Source organism: Ptychodera flava, chromosome 2 (assembly GCF_041260155.1).
Source record: "Ptychodera flava strain L36383 chromosome 2, AS_Pfla_20210202, whole genome shotgun sequence".
Taxonomy (NCBI): domain Eukaryota; kingdom Metazoa; phylum Hemichordata; class Enteropneusta; family Ptychoderidae; genus Ptychodera; species Ptychodera flava.
Window position 1 is genome coordinate 36,670,186 of NC_091929.1, and position 21,129 is coordinate 36,691,314.

General features: G+C 38.0%; 1 protein-coding gene across 3 annotated transcripts in view; it reads right to left on the bottom strand.

Moving 5' to 3' along the window:
• Window positions 1–21,129, bottom strand: part of LOC139119977 (transcription factor SPT20 homolog) — a 48,143-nt gene that overhangs the window by 26,814 nt on the left and 200 nt on the right. Inside the window, exons 1-10 of one of the 3 annotated variants that reach the window (XM_070683985.1) lie at window positions 15,216–15,524; window positions 12,959–13,076; window positions 11,886–12,142; window positions 10,862–10,918; window positions 9,578–9,822; window positions 3,855–4,116; window positions 2,016–2,073; window positions 1,189–1,365; window positions 706–831; window positions 36–156 (exon numbers count right to left, since the gene is read on the bottom strand). In XM_070683985.1, coding sequence (XP_070540086.1) covers window positions 36–156; window positions 706–831; window positions 1,189–1,365; window positions 2,016–2,048 — 457 coding nt within the window. In that variant the 5' untranslated portion in view covers window positions 2,049–2,073; window positions 3,855–4,116; window positions 9,578–9,822; ... (2 more) ...; window positions 12,959–13,076; window positions 15,216–15,524. Of the gene's footprint in view, window positions 1–35; window positions 157–705; window positions 832–1,188; window positions 1,366–2,015; window positions 2,074–3,854; window positions 4,117–9,577; window positions 9,823–10,861; window positions 10,919–11,885; window positions 12,143–12,958; window positions 13,077–15,215; window positions 16,044–20,687; window positions 20,745–21,129 lie in introns of those variants that run through there. The other 2 variants (XM_070683951.1, XM_070683975.1) reach the window with 2 other exon arrangements.

Genomic DNA, 21,129 nt, shown 5'->3' on the forward strand with positions numbered 1-21,129 from the left:
ACCGGCCAATTAATGTCAACAAAATAGAAACTTACCAGGATAATGTTGCACAAACTCAACTCCAGAGGGCGCCAATTGCTGTGTGGGTTCGCTTTGGATTACGCCCATCGGGAAGCCTTGGCTGCCCCCTTCGGATGTCCTCACGGCAACGTACATCTGTATTGGTAAACAAAAGAATCGGTTGTTAAGTGTTATGATAATTTATATATGACCTTACATACAACTGTATAAATTTTACCACCAAATTATCCTAACATGCTAACATGCTATTTATGATCAAAGTATATACCTTTTTGCTCTCTTTTACTTCTTGAATGGATAACAGCTATCTCTGAACAAAGGGTTAATCATAATTTAATTTAATATATTCATATTCATATTCAGAAATTTACAGAAGTAAAATCGAATGACAAGGACAATAAAATGGTCAGTTAAACACGCATTAGGAAAGTAACAAGTATCCCTATTGGACAAAAGTGCTTGACACAGAATAACATGCGGAGTGCGATATGAAACAGACACACACTACCTATAGATATAAACTGTAATTTGATTTTCTGAATAGCAAGCATACATCATGTGATATGATGATTGTTACAATGCCTGATACATGGAAACAAGAATAGATTTTCTTCCACTCAAAAGTTATATTTTGCTGTTTTGGAAGAATTTATTGAGTGCTAGGTCAGACATTCATGGACGTACCATTGACGCTGAGGGCTTTTGATTGCAGCAGTACGCTCCACAGCAGAAAGCAGACTGAAGGATTGCAAACACTAATTCAGCCAATGCTACAACGACCAGGATACTGTCAACGGCAACTCTACCAGCCTGAAAAATGAAGATATAAAATCAAGGTCAAAGACCACATTACAGAACAGGTATAAAAAGTCAATATTACAATAAATGTTATAGCACTACTATGATTTTAAAGGCGCAACAATATACATTTATTCGTCCGTTCACCCATTCCTCTTCCTTTTTTCTTTCATTTATCTTCTCATCCATTTACAGGAAACAGGAAGGAAGGTTATAGTTTTACCATACGTTGTCTGTACTATAGTGATACAGCCATCCGCCACGCCAGTAGTACGCAATTCTCCAAGTCAGTAATTCCTTACTCCGTTATTCATTTGCTTATTCATTCATTTACACGAAATACGAAGAAAAGCACTGGTTTCAACTTACATAATATGTGTCACAATCGTAAGAGTCGTCATCTCTCACTCGGTTACCGAAATCGTCATAGTGATAGTCATAGTCATAGTAACACTGTTCTTCCATAAGTGCAGCGATAATACCTATGATAAAGGCACTGCCTGCGACAGTTGCAGATATGATAGACAAAACCATTGTAGTAATTATCTGTTGAGACACAGACAGATTGATACCATCAATATCTTTTAGCAGAGAATATATGTATACCTAAAGTACAATACGATGGACAGGATTAAGTTCAGGCATGGACAGAGAGATTCGACTGTGAAAGCGGAATGACGTTTTTAATATAGCTCAGTATGGTACACTCACGTTATCTCTTTTATGACACATGGACACAAGTGAAATTGTATGTCCGTTGTTTGCGTATGGCACAGCAAAATGTGGCCTGTATGACCTCTCTTTTTTGTTGCTCGTGTGTAACCAAAGTACTCTTTAGCCGGAAGTGAGTATTTCCTCGCACACAGCACATTCAGTAACTCCCCATAGTATTAATGTGATACTTCAATCCTGTCTTTCACAACCAAATGCTATCACATGGATGGATAAAAACGTTGTACATTACTTATAAGATGATAAACAAAGTTAATGATTGTTGTTGCTAAGATATCACACTCAGTGGATGCGTTAATTTGTCAAACTAACTCTTTGTACGTTTGTTTCTTGTTGTTTTACATATTTACAGTTATGTAGAACTGACAATCACCGTGAATTAATTTCACTTAAAACACGACAAGACATTAGATTACAAAGCTATAATGTACAAGGTGTGCAGACAGCAAGATCAGAACTCTTACCATTGCGTTAGTCTTCTTCAGAGATGCCGCCATGCCAAAACGATCCTGCAAGTGCGAACTGCAAAAAACATACGCAGAGATCACACGTCTGCTCGAAATGATTTCGGTTTAGGGGTGGACCATTTGATATCCTGGGGGGCTTGGAAGATTTGGGGGAAAAAAGATGCCAGATGGAGTTGCTCGAAAAAAAATCTGGCTTTAAGCGGCTGATGGAAAAACAATTATGGACCATTGCGACTCGGAAAAAAAAATCTTGGCAATTGTTCGATGCACACTGCAGCATCAATAAAAATCAAGTAATTCTCATCGATCTTGCAATTCTCGCGAGTTTGTGATGTCATCCGAGATCATAAGCCCATGTGCAACTCATTCATTGATGCACCGTCCCTCCTCCCTCATGGGTGGAGGGACGGTGATTGATGGCAGCCATATTTGCATGGCACAGTCCGTAACGTTAGCCACGGTCAGTCCCTCCATAGGGGCCGTGCATAAGGTAACCGACTTAGCCGTATAAACATGCCTAGGAACTTGAGGGTAACCAAGGACAGCAGAGTACTCTGAAGTTTTTATAGAGGTTAGAATTTCGCTTGTGTATTAATTCCAAAAGCAAAACGACCTATTGTTAGACTCGGTCGGACGTGTATGTGTATCAGGCTGAGAACACATAAGCGTAAGTGTTATGGTGATAATTTTGACATCGATGAATAAATGTATGTCTGTCGCCATGTTTTCGTTTTCAAAAAATGTAATCTTCATTGAAATCAGTGAACTGGAATTAAAGTTATGGAACACTGTCTCAGATATCTTTTCCTTTGAGCTTTTTTATATGAAAAAATCTGAAAAATACTCCCTAAGTGCCACCAATTAACACTATTTTAATCTCTGTTTTTCAAAGCTCCAATGGCACGAGGGGGACACCCCCCCTCCCTGACCTCCCCCCGCGACCGCTGATGCGGTCGCTTGTGGTGCTTCGCACCGCGTCTTTACCCTCTTTTAACAACATCCTGGGGAGAACACTGTGCCATAAATGTACATGATTTTACAAATATATGTAGGATACCATCATCTCTTCTGATGACACCAGTGATGTTCTCAGAAAAGTTTTCACTGTAAGTTTGTTAATGCTTAATGTAGAACTCAGTAATCAGGTTGTTTGATTTGTATTTTCAGTGTGTTACCCATGGTATAAATAAGATCTATAAACTGATATTTTTGTAAAGTGAATCAAAAATGTACATGTATTTACATATCTTTATTTAGTTTCTTGAATATAGTCTGTGTGCGATAGAACAGCATCTTGTTACTGGGTGTGAAAAACCAAGCAAACAAACATTGCACCGAAATTTGGTAAAAAAAAATATATCTCGAAGAAGGAAAGTGACAAAAACGTTGCCAGCATATGCCCTGTAGAAAAAAAATAATTCATGGCGAAGCAGGTGGGAAACACAATAATGGCTCTCCACCAATCTTCCAAGCCCCCCCCCCCAGGATATCAAATGGTCCACCCCTTATGTAGAATATCACTAATTTGGAGTCTATCATGATTTCTGTCAGCGCAAAGGCATTTCAGATGCTTAAATTGTCTTTGCGTGCATCAATAAGATGAAAACGGAAAGATATCACCATCAATAAATAGTAATCAAGGTACAGTCTTAGGACATTAACTTGAATCAAAAACCTGCATATAATTCCCACCAAGCATTGTTTACCTTGTATATTTAATTTCTTTTAAAACAATGACTTGGAAGTCATCAAAGATTCATCCTCTTCTATTTCTCATTTGTCTATTGTTATTTGTTTGTTTGTTTGTTTGTCGGAAAAAAAACGGTTCATACCTACCATGACACCACACCATATACCCGTACCAAATTCTCGAAGATGACATTCGATGACGATGGCAGTAATACCCAGTATTACACAAATGCCACCAAATATGATCTGAAATACTCCAAAGACCATGGTCGCTCTTGAAGCAAAGCCTGGTCTTTTTCCCTTTCCATTTGTGTTTCCTCGTGGTCGTCCCTGTACAGTCTGGGTTGGCTGGCTGGCATAGTATTGCTGCTGCTGTTGCAGCCGTTGTTGTTGCTGCTGATGTTGCATACTGAAGAGAGACATTAAGATACATACTAAGATAAAAACACGTCTGATTTGTTCGAAAACTGGACCACCTGTCATTTGAGTAAAGTCACTTAATTTATGATTACACGGAAATGCGCAGTGATAAATAAATTTACACTGTGACAAACTTTGGCAGTTGTTTTTATTATCCCTTTGTAAGAATGTTTCAAAAAGTCAATAATAATTCCTTTTGCATGAAATAAACAGGTCAAAACCGTTCAGTTCCTGAAAATGTCCGCTCCTTAGAATTGCTATTTAATTGCTGTTACTAAAAACTGAGAGATAAAAAGAAATGTCAAATACGTCAACATTTTTCTTACACGAAGCACGAATTCAGAGACGTATCGGCTATTGAGAATTTTCAATAACGGATTTTAATCGTGGTTAATTAGAGGTTATTACCCAATATCGCCTGTTCCTGTGTCGTATCAGCATGAGTGTCATTTGTGCTGCGTCAGACATGAGACGAAGTCGAGTGTCTGACGCAGCACAAATGACACGAATGCTGATACGACACAAGGAACAGGCGATATTGGGTAATAACCGATTTATCATATACCCATGCCCATAATTTTAGGGAATTTTTACTAACAGAACCTAAACCTTAAATTTTGAGGCTTTACTTTATTACGCTTTGTGCATAAATATCAGAATGTTTATGTGAACAGGCTTCATTCATAAAGTATACGACGAAGATGTCAACATCACTCGCGCACATCGCTGCAAGTCGTCCATATCTCAATGAAACCCAAAAAGAAAGACACCGGATACAAAAATCGTCATACAGAAGGAACATTTTAAGGTGCAATACGCTATTACAACTGTAACCGATCAAAAACTGCTGCAGCTTTAAATCTATCGTGATTTCGGTCGTCGTAAGGCACGGAGCTCGCGCGGAGAGGGGACGCCATTTTCATGATTTTGTTAGTTTACCTTTAGAGTTGCCATGTCAACAGTCGTCGCGCGCGCGACATCGCTGTCACGCCACGCGCTCACTACCTGTTCGGTGGAGACCGTGCACAGTGCCGGCGCCGCGCGAACGGCATAATGTTTGCTAGAACTTGACCAACAAATACCATGGGAAAACATTTCAAACTCAACGAGATATTTCCGTATTTTGCAACCACAAATACCCGTGTTCCTCGAAGCCCTTCAAGTTTTTACGTCGGCGACATCGCTTCGCAGGCGGGGAGCGGCAGCCATTTTGTTGTTTACGTTGTTTACCAACAAACTGCTAATGTAGTTCGGGAAAACTCTAAAACTGATGACGTTCATCGTGCATATCTCGACGTTTACCGTGAAATATCACGGCTGATATTTTACGTTGAACGTCACTAGGATGTAGCAATATGGGCATGGGTATATGATAATGCGCTGTAGCAATCAACGCATCGAAGGAAATACGTTGCTATGAAGCTTGAATTCATGCGTCACGAATCAGCATAAAATGTCAAGCAAACATGTAGAACCGAGAATGTGAAAACGCGTCACAAAAGCACTGTTTTGTTGCATGTTGTTTTCCCTCTACTAAACAATTCACGCAGAGTCTGTGTTAGCTCTGCGTGGCAGGGCTGTTACTGGCGTTATACGGCCTTCCGCCTTGGGAGGCCGTATAACGCCAGTAACACACAGCCCTGCCACGCAGAGCTAAGTCTTTGTCTATCTGTCGGGATCGCTGCCATTACATGCATTACGCCCATTGAAGTTGGTATAACTAAATATTAACCAGGAAATAACACACATTTAAGTTTTGTCGATAGAAGGACAATACCTCGGCGGTATCCGGTCAGTCACTCGTCACAATTTTTAGAGTTACACGTAAACTAGAGTTACAAGTAACTATTTTTGTAAATACCTGGTTGCTAGCTACTGAGTCCTTGTGTGAGAGCAAACCGTTCGCCTCTAACTTATATAGTCGCAACCAATATGGCCGTCAATGATGTGGCCCTTCCCTTTTGCGTGACGTCATCGATGTACAAGCAATGGGTGCGCTGCTGTCACAAGCCTCACTGAGGCGAGTGAGTGTAAACATTGTGTGTTACAATTAGGTACAAAGGTGGGGCCTAAAAACTGCTGCCGCGGTAATTTCTGGTGTGTGCTTTGTAAACATAATGAATCCTGGTAACTTTATTCCTGCCTCTACTTAAGGAAGCTAGTCATATCTTGTAATGAGTGTTGTAGACATCCAAGATGTGCATATTTTTTGATATTGTAATTAAAACACAAAGTAATTGAGCATTTCGCTTCTTTATTCTAATAAACACATCATATTGTCTTAATTACTCCATCGCTTTTGTTTACCTGGCATTTACTGCGGTATAAGAACGTTTTGAAATATCCGTCGAAAAGTTTTGAAATCTGTGTCGCAAACAATCAGCAAAACTTCAAACTTAATTTGCTACTGGCTTCTTTGTGAGCGGATCATATGGCAAAGTCTCTAGATTTGTATAAAATTTAAACGACGTATTTCTTTCAACTCTATGGCTCGAAGAAATAACTCATTTTTCTCATCATTTTTATGTCTACTTATAATATTATCATATGCCCATGACCGTATCCGTGTCTCCTCTGACGCGTCGTGACGTGGAACGTAAAACATCAGTCTGATACGGCACGTTATACGTCATCAATTGTTGTTTATTTCCGATTTTGATGTTATGATGTTCATCTTGCATTTAACGATCAAATCCATCTTTCACTTCAATCAAAATTTACCGATATAAAACGAAACATATACTAGTACATATGAATTTAACGTTCCTTATTTCAGATCTAAAGAGAGTTACAGGACAGGTTGTTGTAGAAAATTAAAAGTTGATGTTTACAATCTGTTGTATTTTGCGCTACTTCGTCGTTCCTGTTCACGTCAGCCATGTTTCAGCAAGAGTTATTAAAGTGAATTCAAACTTACAATATTGTCCGTGTAATAATTATCCACCAGAACACCGGGACTGTGACCAGAATAAGTAAATTGGCTCCATTCCTTTTCTGAACTGCGGTAAATTGCGCTGAAATAATCCTGTTTAGACTGTATACACTCGACACGATGCGATCGACGACTTGATCAGCTGTTGTAAACAAACATGTATCAATGTGCTCAGACCAGCGGCAGAAATAAAAACATAGTCTCTTCGAAAGACTGACAAAAACTAATAAAATTTCTTGTTTTTTAATTACCTTTTGCATAAATATACGGTCATGGGCATATGATAAATCGGTTATCCTACGATATCAGCGCTTGGTTGGGACGTATTGCCACTCGTGAGGGTGCGCGCCGCATCACACTCGTCTTCGACTCGTGTGATGCGGCTCGCATCCTCACTCGTGGCAATACGTCCCAACCAAGCGCTGATATCGTGGGATAACCTCATAATATCATACTCTATCTTACAGAAAATGACAATAATTTTTAACTCCGAACGTAAGAGTGTGTTCACTGAGAAAACCAAAATCAAGAGTCTAAGTGCTTATATATTGTCTTCATCAAATTCAAGTGAACAGTATGACGAAATCAAAAAGAAACCATCTGAATGCAGAAAGGTAGGTTCAAAGAGGTTGTTGGCTGCAGAGAATAACTTTTCTTATAGGTCATATACGACACTAGAACAGAACACATCATCAAAGGTCACAAGGTCATCAGCTTGGCATGAATCACAAGACATCAAAAGAGTAAATGAACCATCATCTTTAGCCCTCTGAGCTGCTATGGAGCAAAGTCTCTTGTGAGCTGATACACGACTGCCGCTGTGTTGTGTGTCTTAGAAATGTACTTTTTCTAATGCATACAACACAGCGGCCGTCGTGTATTGGTTAACAAGGCGACTGTGCTGCGAAGTTATGTTTTATCACCTCTGAAATCAACGAAACTGCTGCCTTGGAAACGACGCAAATGATGATACGATGACCAATGGTCCTGAGCGGGGATTTCTGCACTAAAGATATTCCTTTGCTTCTCATCCCGGATTTTTCACTCACAAAAAATCTTCCCAATCAACCGAACGATGAGTCATGTTGTCATGTTTCATGGATCTCGACGTTTCGATATTCAAACTATTCAAAGGTCCAAACGACCATCATTAAATATTTTGCAATGCTATACGCAAATGATTTGGTACTTTTCTTTCGAAAAAGTAATCATAAACCTAAATTTTAGTTTTGAGGTAATTTGGTACGCGATCAAAATAATGTTTTTGAGCATATTTTTAAAGATCCACAAAGCAATAGTAGCAGGTGGCAAAGAATCAATCTGTTCTCTGCTAACTGCCTAAAGATATATAAATATCTTTAGATTCCGTATCATTGTACTACGGTATAAATTACTCCATAAATCCTTGTTTATTACATTTTTCAATATGATCATCACGCTTGCAAATTATATAGCCTGTTATTTTTGGGGGTACATTTTTGAAATGACAGAGAATTCCTCAAATCGATGGTATTGTATGATGTATTATAAAATTACCTTTGTTTTATTTATATAAAAAAATATTTTAAGCCTTAAGAAAAAACTTGTAAAATTGATTGTAGAGAACCACAGATACTACAATACAAATGATTGTAGATACCGGACATTTTGTTCCCCAGAAGAACAATAATACGTAAACAAATGAATGACAGTCTTTATGATGCAAACACAGACGATGTCTTGATGGAAGTAAATAGTTTTTAAAAAGTCATGAATGACTTTCGATTCGTAATACTTTAAAAATTGACGTCTGAGAAAGTAAGATGCAAGAAAAAGTGATAAAAAAGGAATAGATGACTAAATTAAAACAAATTCTTGACAAAAACATGTGTGGGTAATCTTGTACAGTTCGATTATGTTTTACTCTTATATGTAGACCAAGGATCATATTATTACTTATTGAGATATTATACAAAATGAAAAAGAACTTAAAAAAATTAATGACTTCAGTCGGCTCCGAGACTTGTAGTCGCTATATGAAATCACTACAGCAGCTTTTCTACACAGACTGTAGTATTGTTTACATTTAATTGTTTTCCATTTGTGGTCATTCGTAACATTTGTATTACCGTTCTTGATAATTAAAGGACTGACTAAGAAAATGAATAATACATAATTATGAGTCTTTGTCTTAGGTTTAAGAGCCCCTTAACAAAGAGCGGCGGTGACGACGCAACGCATGCGATACGCCTCGAACGAAGAACGCAGACGGAGAGCTCTAGAAATCATAGCTTCTTGAGTTGACTTTCCCTTAACGTAGATATACGACGACAGGTACGTATAAGGTAGGAGCTCTTAATTTTTCAACCTAACATGCTTGAGAATTCTTGAGAATTACTGGGCCTTTGCACGGCTATTAAGATAGCTGTTATATATATATATATATATATATATATATATATATATATATATATATATATATATATATATATATTACAAACTACTTATAAGTAAAAGTGATAATATTATAGTCACTCACTGATATACTCCTTCCTTCCTTCTTCCTTCCTTCCCCTCCCTTCCTTCCTTTACCCATCCACCTATCCAATCGTTCATTGACAATTAATATTAAAAGAGACAATAGTTCCAACCTACGTAGTCAGTATGACAGTAAGATAGATACCAGGAACATATTTTTTCATTAACTGCAGCCTTAATACTTATAATACAGGCACCGGCCGCCACAGTTGCCGAGATGATAGTCAGGATCATGGTGGTAATTATCTGTTGAGATACAGATTAATTAATACCATTAATATCTTTAAGCAGACAATACGTAGACCTGAATTACTAAAAGATTTGTTTAATAACGCAGAGTGAGAAATGTGACTCCGACGACGAATGGTGTTTTTCCTTCCTGAAGAAAAGAACAAGTTTAGCTTCGCTACTTTCTTCCCTATAACCCAGTAGGATGTTAACTTAACGACAGTATAAGCCAGTTTCATGGAGCAGAGTTTAGTATTTGCATTTTATCTCTACTTTGGTATCTTGAAGACAAGTGATATTGTTTGTCCACAATTTTCATGTATTACACAAAATCATGACCTGTATGACCTTTCTGGTTTGTTTCTTACGTGTAACCTAAGTTACAATACAACCGGAGGGACGTATTTTCTAACAGATAATAGAACGGTACGAATAGAATCGCAGAAGCATAGTGAATTGATGTTTCAAAGATGTTTCACAGAGGCCTAATCACAGTTAGCATTTAAACATAAATGCCATACATGTACCTGATGCTAAGATTAACACATCCTATTTGAGAGCAAATGTGTAAAGTAAATAAGACAAAAATGTATTTCTTAATTTGTTAGAAAAAATGACCATCAACAACTACAAAGATATAGATCAGCAATTGTAGTAATTGATAATGACATCGATTGAGCGTAAGATGTATTTTTTCATTATTTGTAATAACAGTTTTGGTAATATCAGAAATTCATTTCGTCCTGTGACAAAGTCGATGTTTTCAGGCCTCATTTTCAAGCCCTGCAAAACTTCGAGGTGAAGAATACGCCAAAAATACATTCTCGAAATGAAATAATATAATGATATAATTGTCGGTACGTCATTCATCTTTCACATTCATAGACTGTATTCAGGATAATTCTTTATACTTGTTTTGGTGTACATATTTACAGTCATGTTTACTTGACGTCCATATTTATAGCTAAAAATAAATTTACTTTCAAAAGTTGGCAAGCCATTGAAAATCATTAAAGGTGAACATTTTTCTGCCAGCAAGCTCATGAAAGCCAATTACCATCGTGTTCGTCTTCTTCAAAGATGCGGCTATCCCGAACGATCCTGCAACTGCGAACTGAAAAAAAAAAACCAAATATATCACATACCTCTTCAAGTGATTCAGCTTTTCTAAGCAGATGACACTAGCCCGACACTAAATCTAACGCGATTTCCTTGATAGCAGATCATCTCAGATGCCCAAAATGCCGAAGTGTGGATCAAACACATGATAACAGAGTGACATAATCATGATCAGCAGTTCATCGTAGTACACTCTTCAGACTATACCTTTCAGAAGTATCTTCTTCGTGGAACAAACACTGGATATAATTACAATTAGGCGATACACTTGGAAAACCTCGAACTCCATTCCTTTGCTACTTTTAACACGTCTCTTTTGGTTTGTTTGCTGAAAAAGGGGTCTTTGAAAATTTCACACCTACCACAATATCACACCGTATACCAGCACCTGAATCTCTGCTCTCGGTGGCATGCATTGTAACGTCTGTGTCAGGACGAGATACTAGATTCAGAATGCTCGTTCAGAGTTCAAAAGTTGATACTGGTATTGTTATGTAAATATTTCTATTACTAGCTTTCACTGACCAACGTACAAGTCGGGTACTGTTGATACTTGTGTTCTTTGCGTTGCGTGACATTTGTACTTCACGGGTTCCAGGGAAAGATCAACATAAGGATATTCATGATACGGGGCCCTCTAAATACGCAAAATTTACGTGAGCTCATGATCAAGAAAATGTCATCTCAAAACGTTTTATGTAGAACTTAAATATACTGGTATAATATAATAGCAATAAAACGCCCCGAGGGATGGTATACCACTTGATTTTGACCAGTTTAACACATACGCACTCGCTATCGCCTGTGCGTATATGTCATGAACTGGTCAAAATCTCGTGGTATACCATCCCTGGGGTGTTTTATTGCTAAATCAAGCGATACATTCATTCCTTTGCTACTTTTAATACGTGTATTTTGGTTTGTTTGCTGAAAAAAGGGGTCTTTGAAAATTTCACACCTACCACAACACCACACCATATACCAGCACCGGTATAGTGAAGATTCGATCTGATAACAACAGCAGTAATACCCAGTATTACACAAAGGCCACCAAATATGATTTGGAAGATTGAACAGACCATGGTCGCCCTTGAAGAAAAACCTGGTCGTTTTCTCATTCCGTTGGTGTTTTCTTGGGTTCGTCCCTGTACAGTGGGTATGCTGGCAGACATAGTATTGCTGCTGTTGCAGCGGTAGATGTTTTTCCTGATGTAGCATGCTGAAGAGAGATATTAGACACATAATTGTCTGACTTCTAGGTAAGTAAAGTCATTGCGTTGTAAGATGACACGGAAGTAAGACTGAGATAAATAAAGTTACACTGAGACAATTTTTGGCATTTGTTTTGTTTATCTCGTGAATAATTGAATAATAATTCATCGAGTTTTAAACAATATATCAAAACTGTTCAATAGACTTTTCATTTAAGTTATGTCACACACTTGTTTTGTCAGTTCAATCACGCCGACAACAAAGTGAGAGAAGAAATGCATGTCTTTTGTCAGGCAGTTGTATATGAGCTCAGACTAATGACCAGAGGAAGACATTTCGGCGAAATTGCAAAGATATTGGTGAAATAAACTCCTCTTCACTCCTTAACGGGACAAATACGTTCTCCTTGCGAGTACTGCAAGTTCAGTGACATTATGGCTATTGTTAATTGACAATAACGGATTTTAAATTTTGGTGACTGCGCAATGACTGACAACGCAACGATGGAAATATAGAAGACGTTGCTGTGTAGCTTCATAAATGCGTCCAGCACACGTGTTCATATTCTCGAACCGACAATATGAAAAGCGCGTAGCAAAAGTACCAGTTTTCTTCATGGTGTTCCTTTCACTACTTAACAACTGACTAAGAGTCTATGTATGACTGTTGGGATCGCCGCGATTGCGTTCACGGGGCAACTAAAGTCAGAGGTAAAACACATTCGTCGATAGAATGACAAGCTCTACAATATCGGATCAGTCAACTGTAAAAAGTTCTAGAGTTACTCGTAAACTAGACTAAAAGTGAGTGTCCGGATAAATACCTGGTCACTTGCTGCGGAGTCCTTGTCTCAGCACAAAGTATTCACCTCCAACTTATATGACTGTCTAAACAAACATTCCTTCTGCGTGACATCATCGGTGCCCCTTGCACTTTCGCAGCTGTGCCATTATGGAAACAACAGCAGGTGCGCAGTGAATCGGAAACAAGTGAGTTAGTGTTAAGATAGCATGTTACATCCCTCTGCATAGCTCTGTTATCGGCTAGGCTTCCGTAACATACAGCCCTGATATGCACACCTATATACACTTAACTTTCTCTATATCGCACTCACGATAAAAAACAATCTCCCAATTCAACAATCAGCCATGTTTGAATATGTTTTAGGAATCTCGAAGTGTCAGTTTTCACATAATTCAAACTCCTTAACTACCAGTTTTTCACAAAAAGTTTGGAATGCTACTCAAAGGATTTAATTTTTTTCAAAAAGAAAGGCAACATATTTGTCTGTTGTGGATAATTATGTAAGGTTAAATTAATTTTCAGCATTGCTTTGCAGAAGCAAAAATATAACTTGACGAACAATTGGTCTGTTTTCTTTGCTAGCTAAACTAATGTAGATATACAAAGACAATATCTGTACAATTCGATATCATTGCATTAGGTCATAAACAGTTTCATGAATCCTTGATTAGATTTGTCAATTTGATCATCACCTTTGCAAAGTACTGTAATGTCCTTCATGGGTTCATTTTATAAATGACAGAGGGTGTCTTAAGTCTCTGCTATCGTATGATGTTTTTCAAAGTTACCATAGTTTTATTTATATGACCCGTAGATTTAACAAGTACCGAACGATCTTAGCTTTTCGGAAAAAAGCTACTAAATAGGGTTGTAGAGTACACAGATGGTACAATACAAAGGACTGTACTAATCTGACAGACTGATTTTCCTTTACAATAACACATGCAACAAGCGGTGAACAATATTTATAATGGAATAAATATATTGGAAAAGCCCTTGTCTCATCATACTTTACAGATTGATCACGGAGGAAGTAAACTAATAGTAAAGTTCAAAAACTACCAGTTGACAAAGATTAAACACGAATGGATGATAATGTACGATTCGAAGTTTACTTTTCACCTTTGTATGCAGACCTAGGGATCATATTGAAACCAGTTAGAATAATAAAATGGAACAAGAACTTATAATTTCTATAGTTGTCAAAGACTTCCGGCGGTTTCAAGACTGGAAGCAACTACAAAAAATCACAATTGAGGTTTTCCTACACAAACACTATTGTTTACAATATACTGGTCCTTTGTGGCTATTCGTAATAGTTATATTATCATTTTTCACTCATAAAAGGACTGGTGAGACTTGAATAAGTTATAATGAACGCAAAGTAGGCGACACTAACATGCGAAATACTTTGTGCGAAGACACGAAATGAGAGAGAACCAGCAATTACATCTTCTTGACTTGCTTTCTTTCCCTTACTTTAGATTTGTGACAATCGATACTTGCGCTTTATTTTCAGTCTGACGTGCTTAAGAATTTCTTGGGAATTCCTGGAACTTTTTGAAAATTGTCAAAGCCTTTTGAAGATTTTAAATAGCTGTCAATCAAATGGCTACGGAATACACACACAGATATATGTATAACTTGTAAGCAGAAATCAATGACTGTACAGACGTTTTCTTAAATATTTGGATATTAGGACACCAGACGAACACCGATTAAACTAAATGTTTTAACCACTCTGGATACGAGAGGCCGAATGAAATTTAATAAAACTTTTCACTCTTAATTCAAATATGTCGAAAACGTCTTATTTAAGTCTATCGACTTTTACAAAGAGTCGATAAAGAGGCAATAAGGGCAAACGAGAGCTCTGAAACCGTTCTTTGCATACGATGACTGATTTCACTACAGCACGATAGTATAAACATAAATATAATTATATCACATACTTGTTCCAAATGGTTATTGTTTTCTTGGAATATATCACTTACTTTGAATTCTAACGTGATTTCTATAAGTGCAGAGGCATCTCAGATGCTCAATTTGCCGAAGTGTGGATCGGACACATGATAACGGAATGACATCACCATGATCGTGGTAAAGTCTTCAGACTATACGTTTCAGAAACGTTTTCTTTTATGTGGATCAAACACTGGATATAATTACCAAGCGATACCCTTGGAAGCCCCATGAAAATCCATTCCTCTTCCACTTTTAATAAGTCTATTTTGGTTTGTTTGCCAAAATGGGGGTGTTTAAAAATTTATACCTACCATAATACCGCACCATATACCAGTACCAGATTCACGAACTTAACATATGATACAGCGGCAGTAATACCCTGTAGAAAACAAATGCCGCCGAATATGATCTGGAAGATTCCGAAGATCATGGTCGCCCGTGAAGAAAAGCATGGTCTCTCTTCCGTTCCATTTGCTTTTACTCGGTATCGTCCCTGCACAGCCTGGGTTGGCTGGCTGGCATAGTGTTGCTGCTGCTATTGCAGCCGTTGTTGTCGTTGCTGATGTAGCATGCTGAAGAGAGGCAAAGGCGACAACATGTCTGTATCCTTTGCCATGTACCTAGTGTCACTGAATTTAAGAAGACGCGGAAAGAAGCCAAGATGAATAAAGATACAATGATACAAACTTTGGCACTCATTTTCATATTCCTTCAATAATAATTCAAGGCTTTAAAAACAATAGGTCAAAACTGTTCTGTTTCTGAAATGTCTGCAGCACTCTATCTTATTTCTCTTCCAATTCATACAAACTCATTTGAAATTTAGCAGCACAGGTCAGGTTTACCTAGTGATCGAACGCGTTACCTTTGAGTCATTGAGAGTTAGTTTATGCCGTGTGAAACTCTCCTCAGTGTATCGCGTAGTACACCGAACTCATCGCGTCATCCCAATCACACGTTTCATATGAAAATAAAACACAAATAATCGAGTTCACCACTCAGACGTTCACAAAACACAGACTTTAACCCAGTCTAGGAGGTTGCAGCTAAATCGGTTTTCAATTGACATTCAACACATCGACGGAAATATCACAAGACTGTGAAGACGTTGCAATGTAGTTGATACATGCGTTTCGCATGTAATGTATGTAATGCTAAGGGAGCTTTCAGTAATTACAGGGGGTGGGCCGGGGGGGTTGGGGGGAGGTTCACTTTTTAGTCCCCACGGACACCGTCCGGGGGGACTTATAGGTTTGGTCATGTCCGTCCGTGCGTGCGTGCGTCCGTCTGTGCGTCCGTCCGTCCGTCCGTTCACGCAGATATCTCAGATACGCCTGGAGCGATTTCATTCAAACTTGGTACATAGATTACTTCATATGTCATACATATGCACGTCGATTTGTTTTTTGATACGATCCAATATGGCCGCCAGGCGGCCATTTTATTACGATTTTTTCATGTACAGAGCCATAACTCAGGCATATCTGAACCGATTTTATTCAAAGTTGGTACAAGGACATTGACCTATGTCATACATATGCACGTCGATTTGTTTTGTGATACGATCCAATATGGCCGCCAGGCGGCCATTTTATTACGATTTTTTCATGTACAGAGCCATAACTCAGGCATATCTAAACCGATTTTATTCAAAGTTGGTACAAGGACATTGACCTATGTAATACATAAGCACGTTGATCTGTTTTGTGATACGATCCAATATGGCCGCCAGGCGGCCATTTTGTTATGATTTTTTTATGTACAGAGCCATAACTCAGACATGTTTCAACCGATTTTATTCAAAGTTGGTAAAGGACATTGACCAATGTCATAGACATGCACAGTTTGTGATACAATCCAATATGGCCGCCAGGCGGCCATTTTGTTACAATTTTTTCATGTACAGAGCCATAACTCCGGCATATCTCAACCGATTTTATTCAAAGTTGGTAAAGGTCATCAAACTATGTAATATATATGCAAATTGATTTGTTTTGTGAAACGATCCAATATGGTCGCTGTGTGGCCATTTTGTTACGTTTTTTTCATGTACACAACCATAACTCAGACATGTTTCAAGCAAATTTATTCAATGTGGTACAAGGAGATTGACTTATGTCATACATATGCATGTCAATTTGTTTTGTGATACATTCCAAAATGGCTGCCGTGTGGCCATTTTGTTATGATTTTTTCATGTACAGAGCCATAACTCAGGCATATCTCAACCGATTTTATTCAAAGTTGGTACAAGGACATTAACCTATGTCATACATATGTAAGTCAATTTGTTTCATGATATGATCCAATATGGCTGCATGGCAGCCATTTTGTTACAATTTTTTCATGTCCTTTGCCAAAACTAGGGCACGTCTCAACCGATTTTATTCACCGATTTTATTCAAACTTAGTAAAAGGACACCACAGACCAAATTCATGAAGAGGACTCTATCCTCTCTGAGGACTTGTAATCAAAGTACCCATTAACAAGTGGGGACTGTGTCATCTACGATGACTTGTTAGAAAACAGTTCAAGGGGAGGGTCACTTTTATAAACCTGTCTTGGGGGGGGGTCACTTTTGACAGAAGCTGATATTATAGCCAAAACTTTGATTGTCCGTGTGATATTTCCTAAAAAGGAAATCACCAACAAAATACGCACACACTTATAGACCCCAATGCATAGTGAATTGACATTTTGTGAAATTCCAACATCAAATTTCTTGCACAACCATGGACTTGTAACCACTCTAGTCTACTCAAGAAAATTAATATCAATAATCAAGAGCAACTAATTTCAGTTGCTATGGTTACATTTATAAGTAACCACATGTAAGGTGTAGCTGTAGGGTAAAGAAACTATACGTACTGATAGTGATGACAACAATTTAAAACTGATTTAATTGAACATTATGAATGGTAAAACTGTCGTTTAGAGACGATCTGTCGATTTGTTTTCATGTATATCTGATATGACAAGTGGGATTCTAGTTTTCAACTAGCTAAGCTAATGGAACCTCGTTTTCGACCAGTCCAGCTGACATGTCTTCTCGGACTGAGGAACTTGGTGATGGCAACTGAACCTGATCCTGGTTCACATTCACATCAGGGCTAGTGGTTTTTCCTTCAGGCTGCTTGGGAGGTCCAAGAGGTGCCTTTGGTTGCGGTTGCGAATCACGCCAACCCTCCTGTTGTTGGGTTTGCTTCGGTTGATTCTGCAACTGCTGGGTCTGTAAATGCGGCACTTGCTGGCGATGTTGCTGTGGTAACTGCTGCCTCAGTGTTTGTTGATGGGTGGCTCCAGGTTGTATCAGCTGATGCTGAAGCTGCTGAGGCTGTAACTGCAACATTTGCTGGCGTTGCTGATTTTCATGCTGTTGCCGTGGTAACTGCTGCCCTTGCCCTTGTTGATACACAACACCGGGTTGTGGGCCCTGTTGGATTCTTGGCTGCTGATTGGATGTCACGACTGGGTGCATGTTTAAAACGTAAGCCTGCTGCTGACGATCTGTTGTGTGAGATAGAAAGATTTATGAAAATACAATATCACTATTACTTGCAACATGACTGTTTGGTACCCTTGACTACAGACTTGTAAAAGGAACTCATTGTTTCACCATATATTGTGTGCTTGTTCGCTTATTTTTACGATTATTTATCGATGATCAGAAATAAGAGTACGATATGAGCCTCAATAAAATGGTCCATACCGGCCAATTAAAGTCAACAAAATAGAAACTTACCAGGATAATGTTGCACAAACTCAACTCCAGAGGGCGCCAATTGTTGTGTGGGGTTCGCTTTGGATTACGCCCATCGGGAAGCCTTGGCTGCCCCCTTTGGATGTCCTCACGCCAACGTACATCTGTATTGGGAAACAAAAGAATCGGTTGTTTAGTGTTATGATAATTTATATATGACCTCATACACAACTGTGTAAATTTTACAACCAAATTATCCTAACATGCTAACATGCTATTTATCATCAAAGTATATACCTTTTCGCTCTCTTTTACTTCTTGAATGGATAACAGCTATCTCTGAAAAAAAGGGTTAATCATAATTTAATTTAATACATTCATATTCATATTCAGAAATTTACAGAAGTAAAATCGAATGAGAGGGACAATGAAATGGTAAGTTAAACACGTATTAGGAAAATAACAAGTGTCCCTATTGGACAAAGTGCTTGACACAGAATAATATGCGGATTGCGATATGAAACAGACACACACTACCTATAGATGTAAACTGTAATTCGATTTCTTGAAAAACAAACATACATCATGTGATATGATTTGTTACAATGCCTGATAATTGGAAACAAGAATATAAATTTATATTTTGCTGTTTTGGAAGAATTTATTGAGTGCTATGTCAGACATTCATGGACGTACCATTGACGCTGAGGGCTTTTGATTACAGCAGTACGCTCCGACAACAGAAAGCAGACTGAAAGATTGCAAACACTAATTCAGCCAATGCTACAACGACCAGGATACTGTCAACGGCAACTCTACCAGCCTGAAAAATGAAGATATAAAATCAAGGTCAAAAACCAAATTACAGAACAGTATAAAACGTCAATATTACAATAACGGTTATAGCACTACTATAATTTCAAAGGCGCAACAATATACATTTATTCATTCGTTCACCCATTTCTCTTCGTTTTTTCTTTCATTTATCTTCTCATCGATTTACAGGAAACAGGAAGAGAGGTTATAGTTTTACCATACGTTGTCTGTACTATACGATACAGCCATCCATCCGCCACGCCAGTAGTACGCAATTCTCCAAGTCAGTTGTACCTTACTCCGTTATTCATTTGCTTATTCATTTATTTACGCGAAATATGAAGAAAAGCACTGGTTTCAACTTACATAATATGTGTCACAATCGTCTCTCACTCGGTTACCGAAATCGTCATAGTCATAGTCATAGTCAAAGTCATAGTAACACTGTTCTTCAAAAAGTGCAGCGATAATGCCTATGATAAAGGCACTGCCTGCCACAGTTGCGGATATGATAGACAAAACCATTGTAGTAATTATCTGTTGAGACACAGACAGATTGATACCATCAATATCTTTTAGCAGAGAATATATGTATACCTAAAGTATAATACGATGGACAGGATTACGTTCAGGCATGGACAGAGAGATTCGACTGTGAAAGTAGAATGACGTTTTCCTTCTCGAAAAAATTATTAGACCAGGGTATGGGCTTTAACCAAGCTGGACATTAATTGATTTGTATAATATAGCTCAGTATGGTACACACACGTTATCTCTTTTATGACACATCGACACAAGTGATATTGTATGTCCGTTTTTGCGTATGGCACAGCAAAAATGTGACCTGTATGACCTCTCTTTTTTGTTGTTCGTGTGTAACCAAAGTACTCATTGGCCGGAAGTGAGTATTTCCTCGCACACAGCACTTTCAGTTACTCCTCATAGTATTAATGTGATACTTCAATCCTTTCTTTCACAACCAAAATGCTATCACTACCGATGGATGGATAAAAACGTTGTACATTACTTATAAGATGATAAACAAAGTTAATGATTGTTGTTGCTAAGATATCACACTCAGTGGATGCGTTAATTTGTCAAACTAACTCTTTGTACGTTTGCTTCATGTTGTTTTACATATTTACAGTTGTGGAGACCTGACAATCCAGGTTCACCGTGAATTAATTTCACTTAAAACATGACAAGACATTAAATTACAAAGCTACAATGTACCAAGTGTGCCTACAACAAGATCAGAACTCTTACCATTGCGTTAGTCTTCTTCAGCGATGCCGCCATTCCAAACGATCCTGCAACTGCGAACTGTAAAAAACATACGCAGAGATCACACGTCTGCTCGAAATGATTTCGGTTGATGTGAAAATATCACTAATTTGGAGTCTATCATGATTTCTCTTAGCGCAAAGGCATCTCAGATGCTTAAATTGTCTTTGCGTGCATCAATAAGATAAAAACGGAAAGACATCTCCATCAATAAATAGTTAATCTAGGTACAGTCTTTGGACATTAACTTACAGAAACAACTTCTTGAATCAAAAACCTGCATATAATTCCCACCAAGCATTGTTTACCTTGCCTATTTAATTTCTTTTAAAACAATGACTTGGAAGTCATCAAAATTAATAGTCTTCTATGTTTCATTTATCTATTGTTATTTCTTTGATTGTCGGAAAAAATTGTTCATACC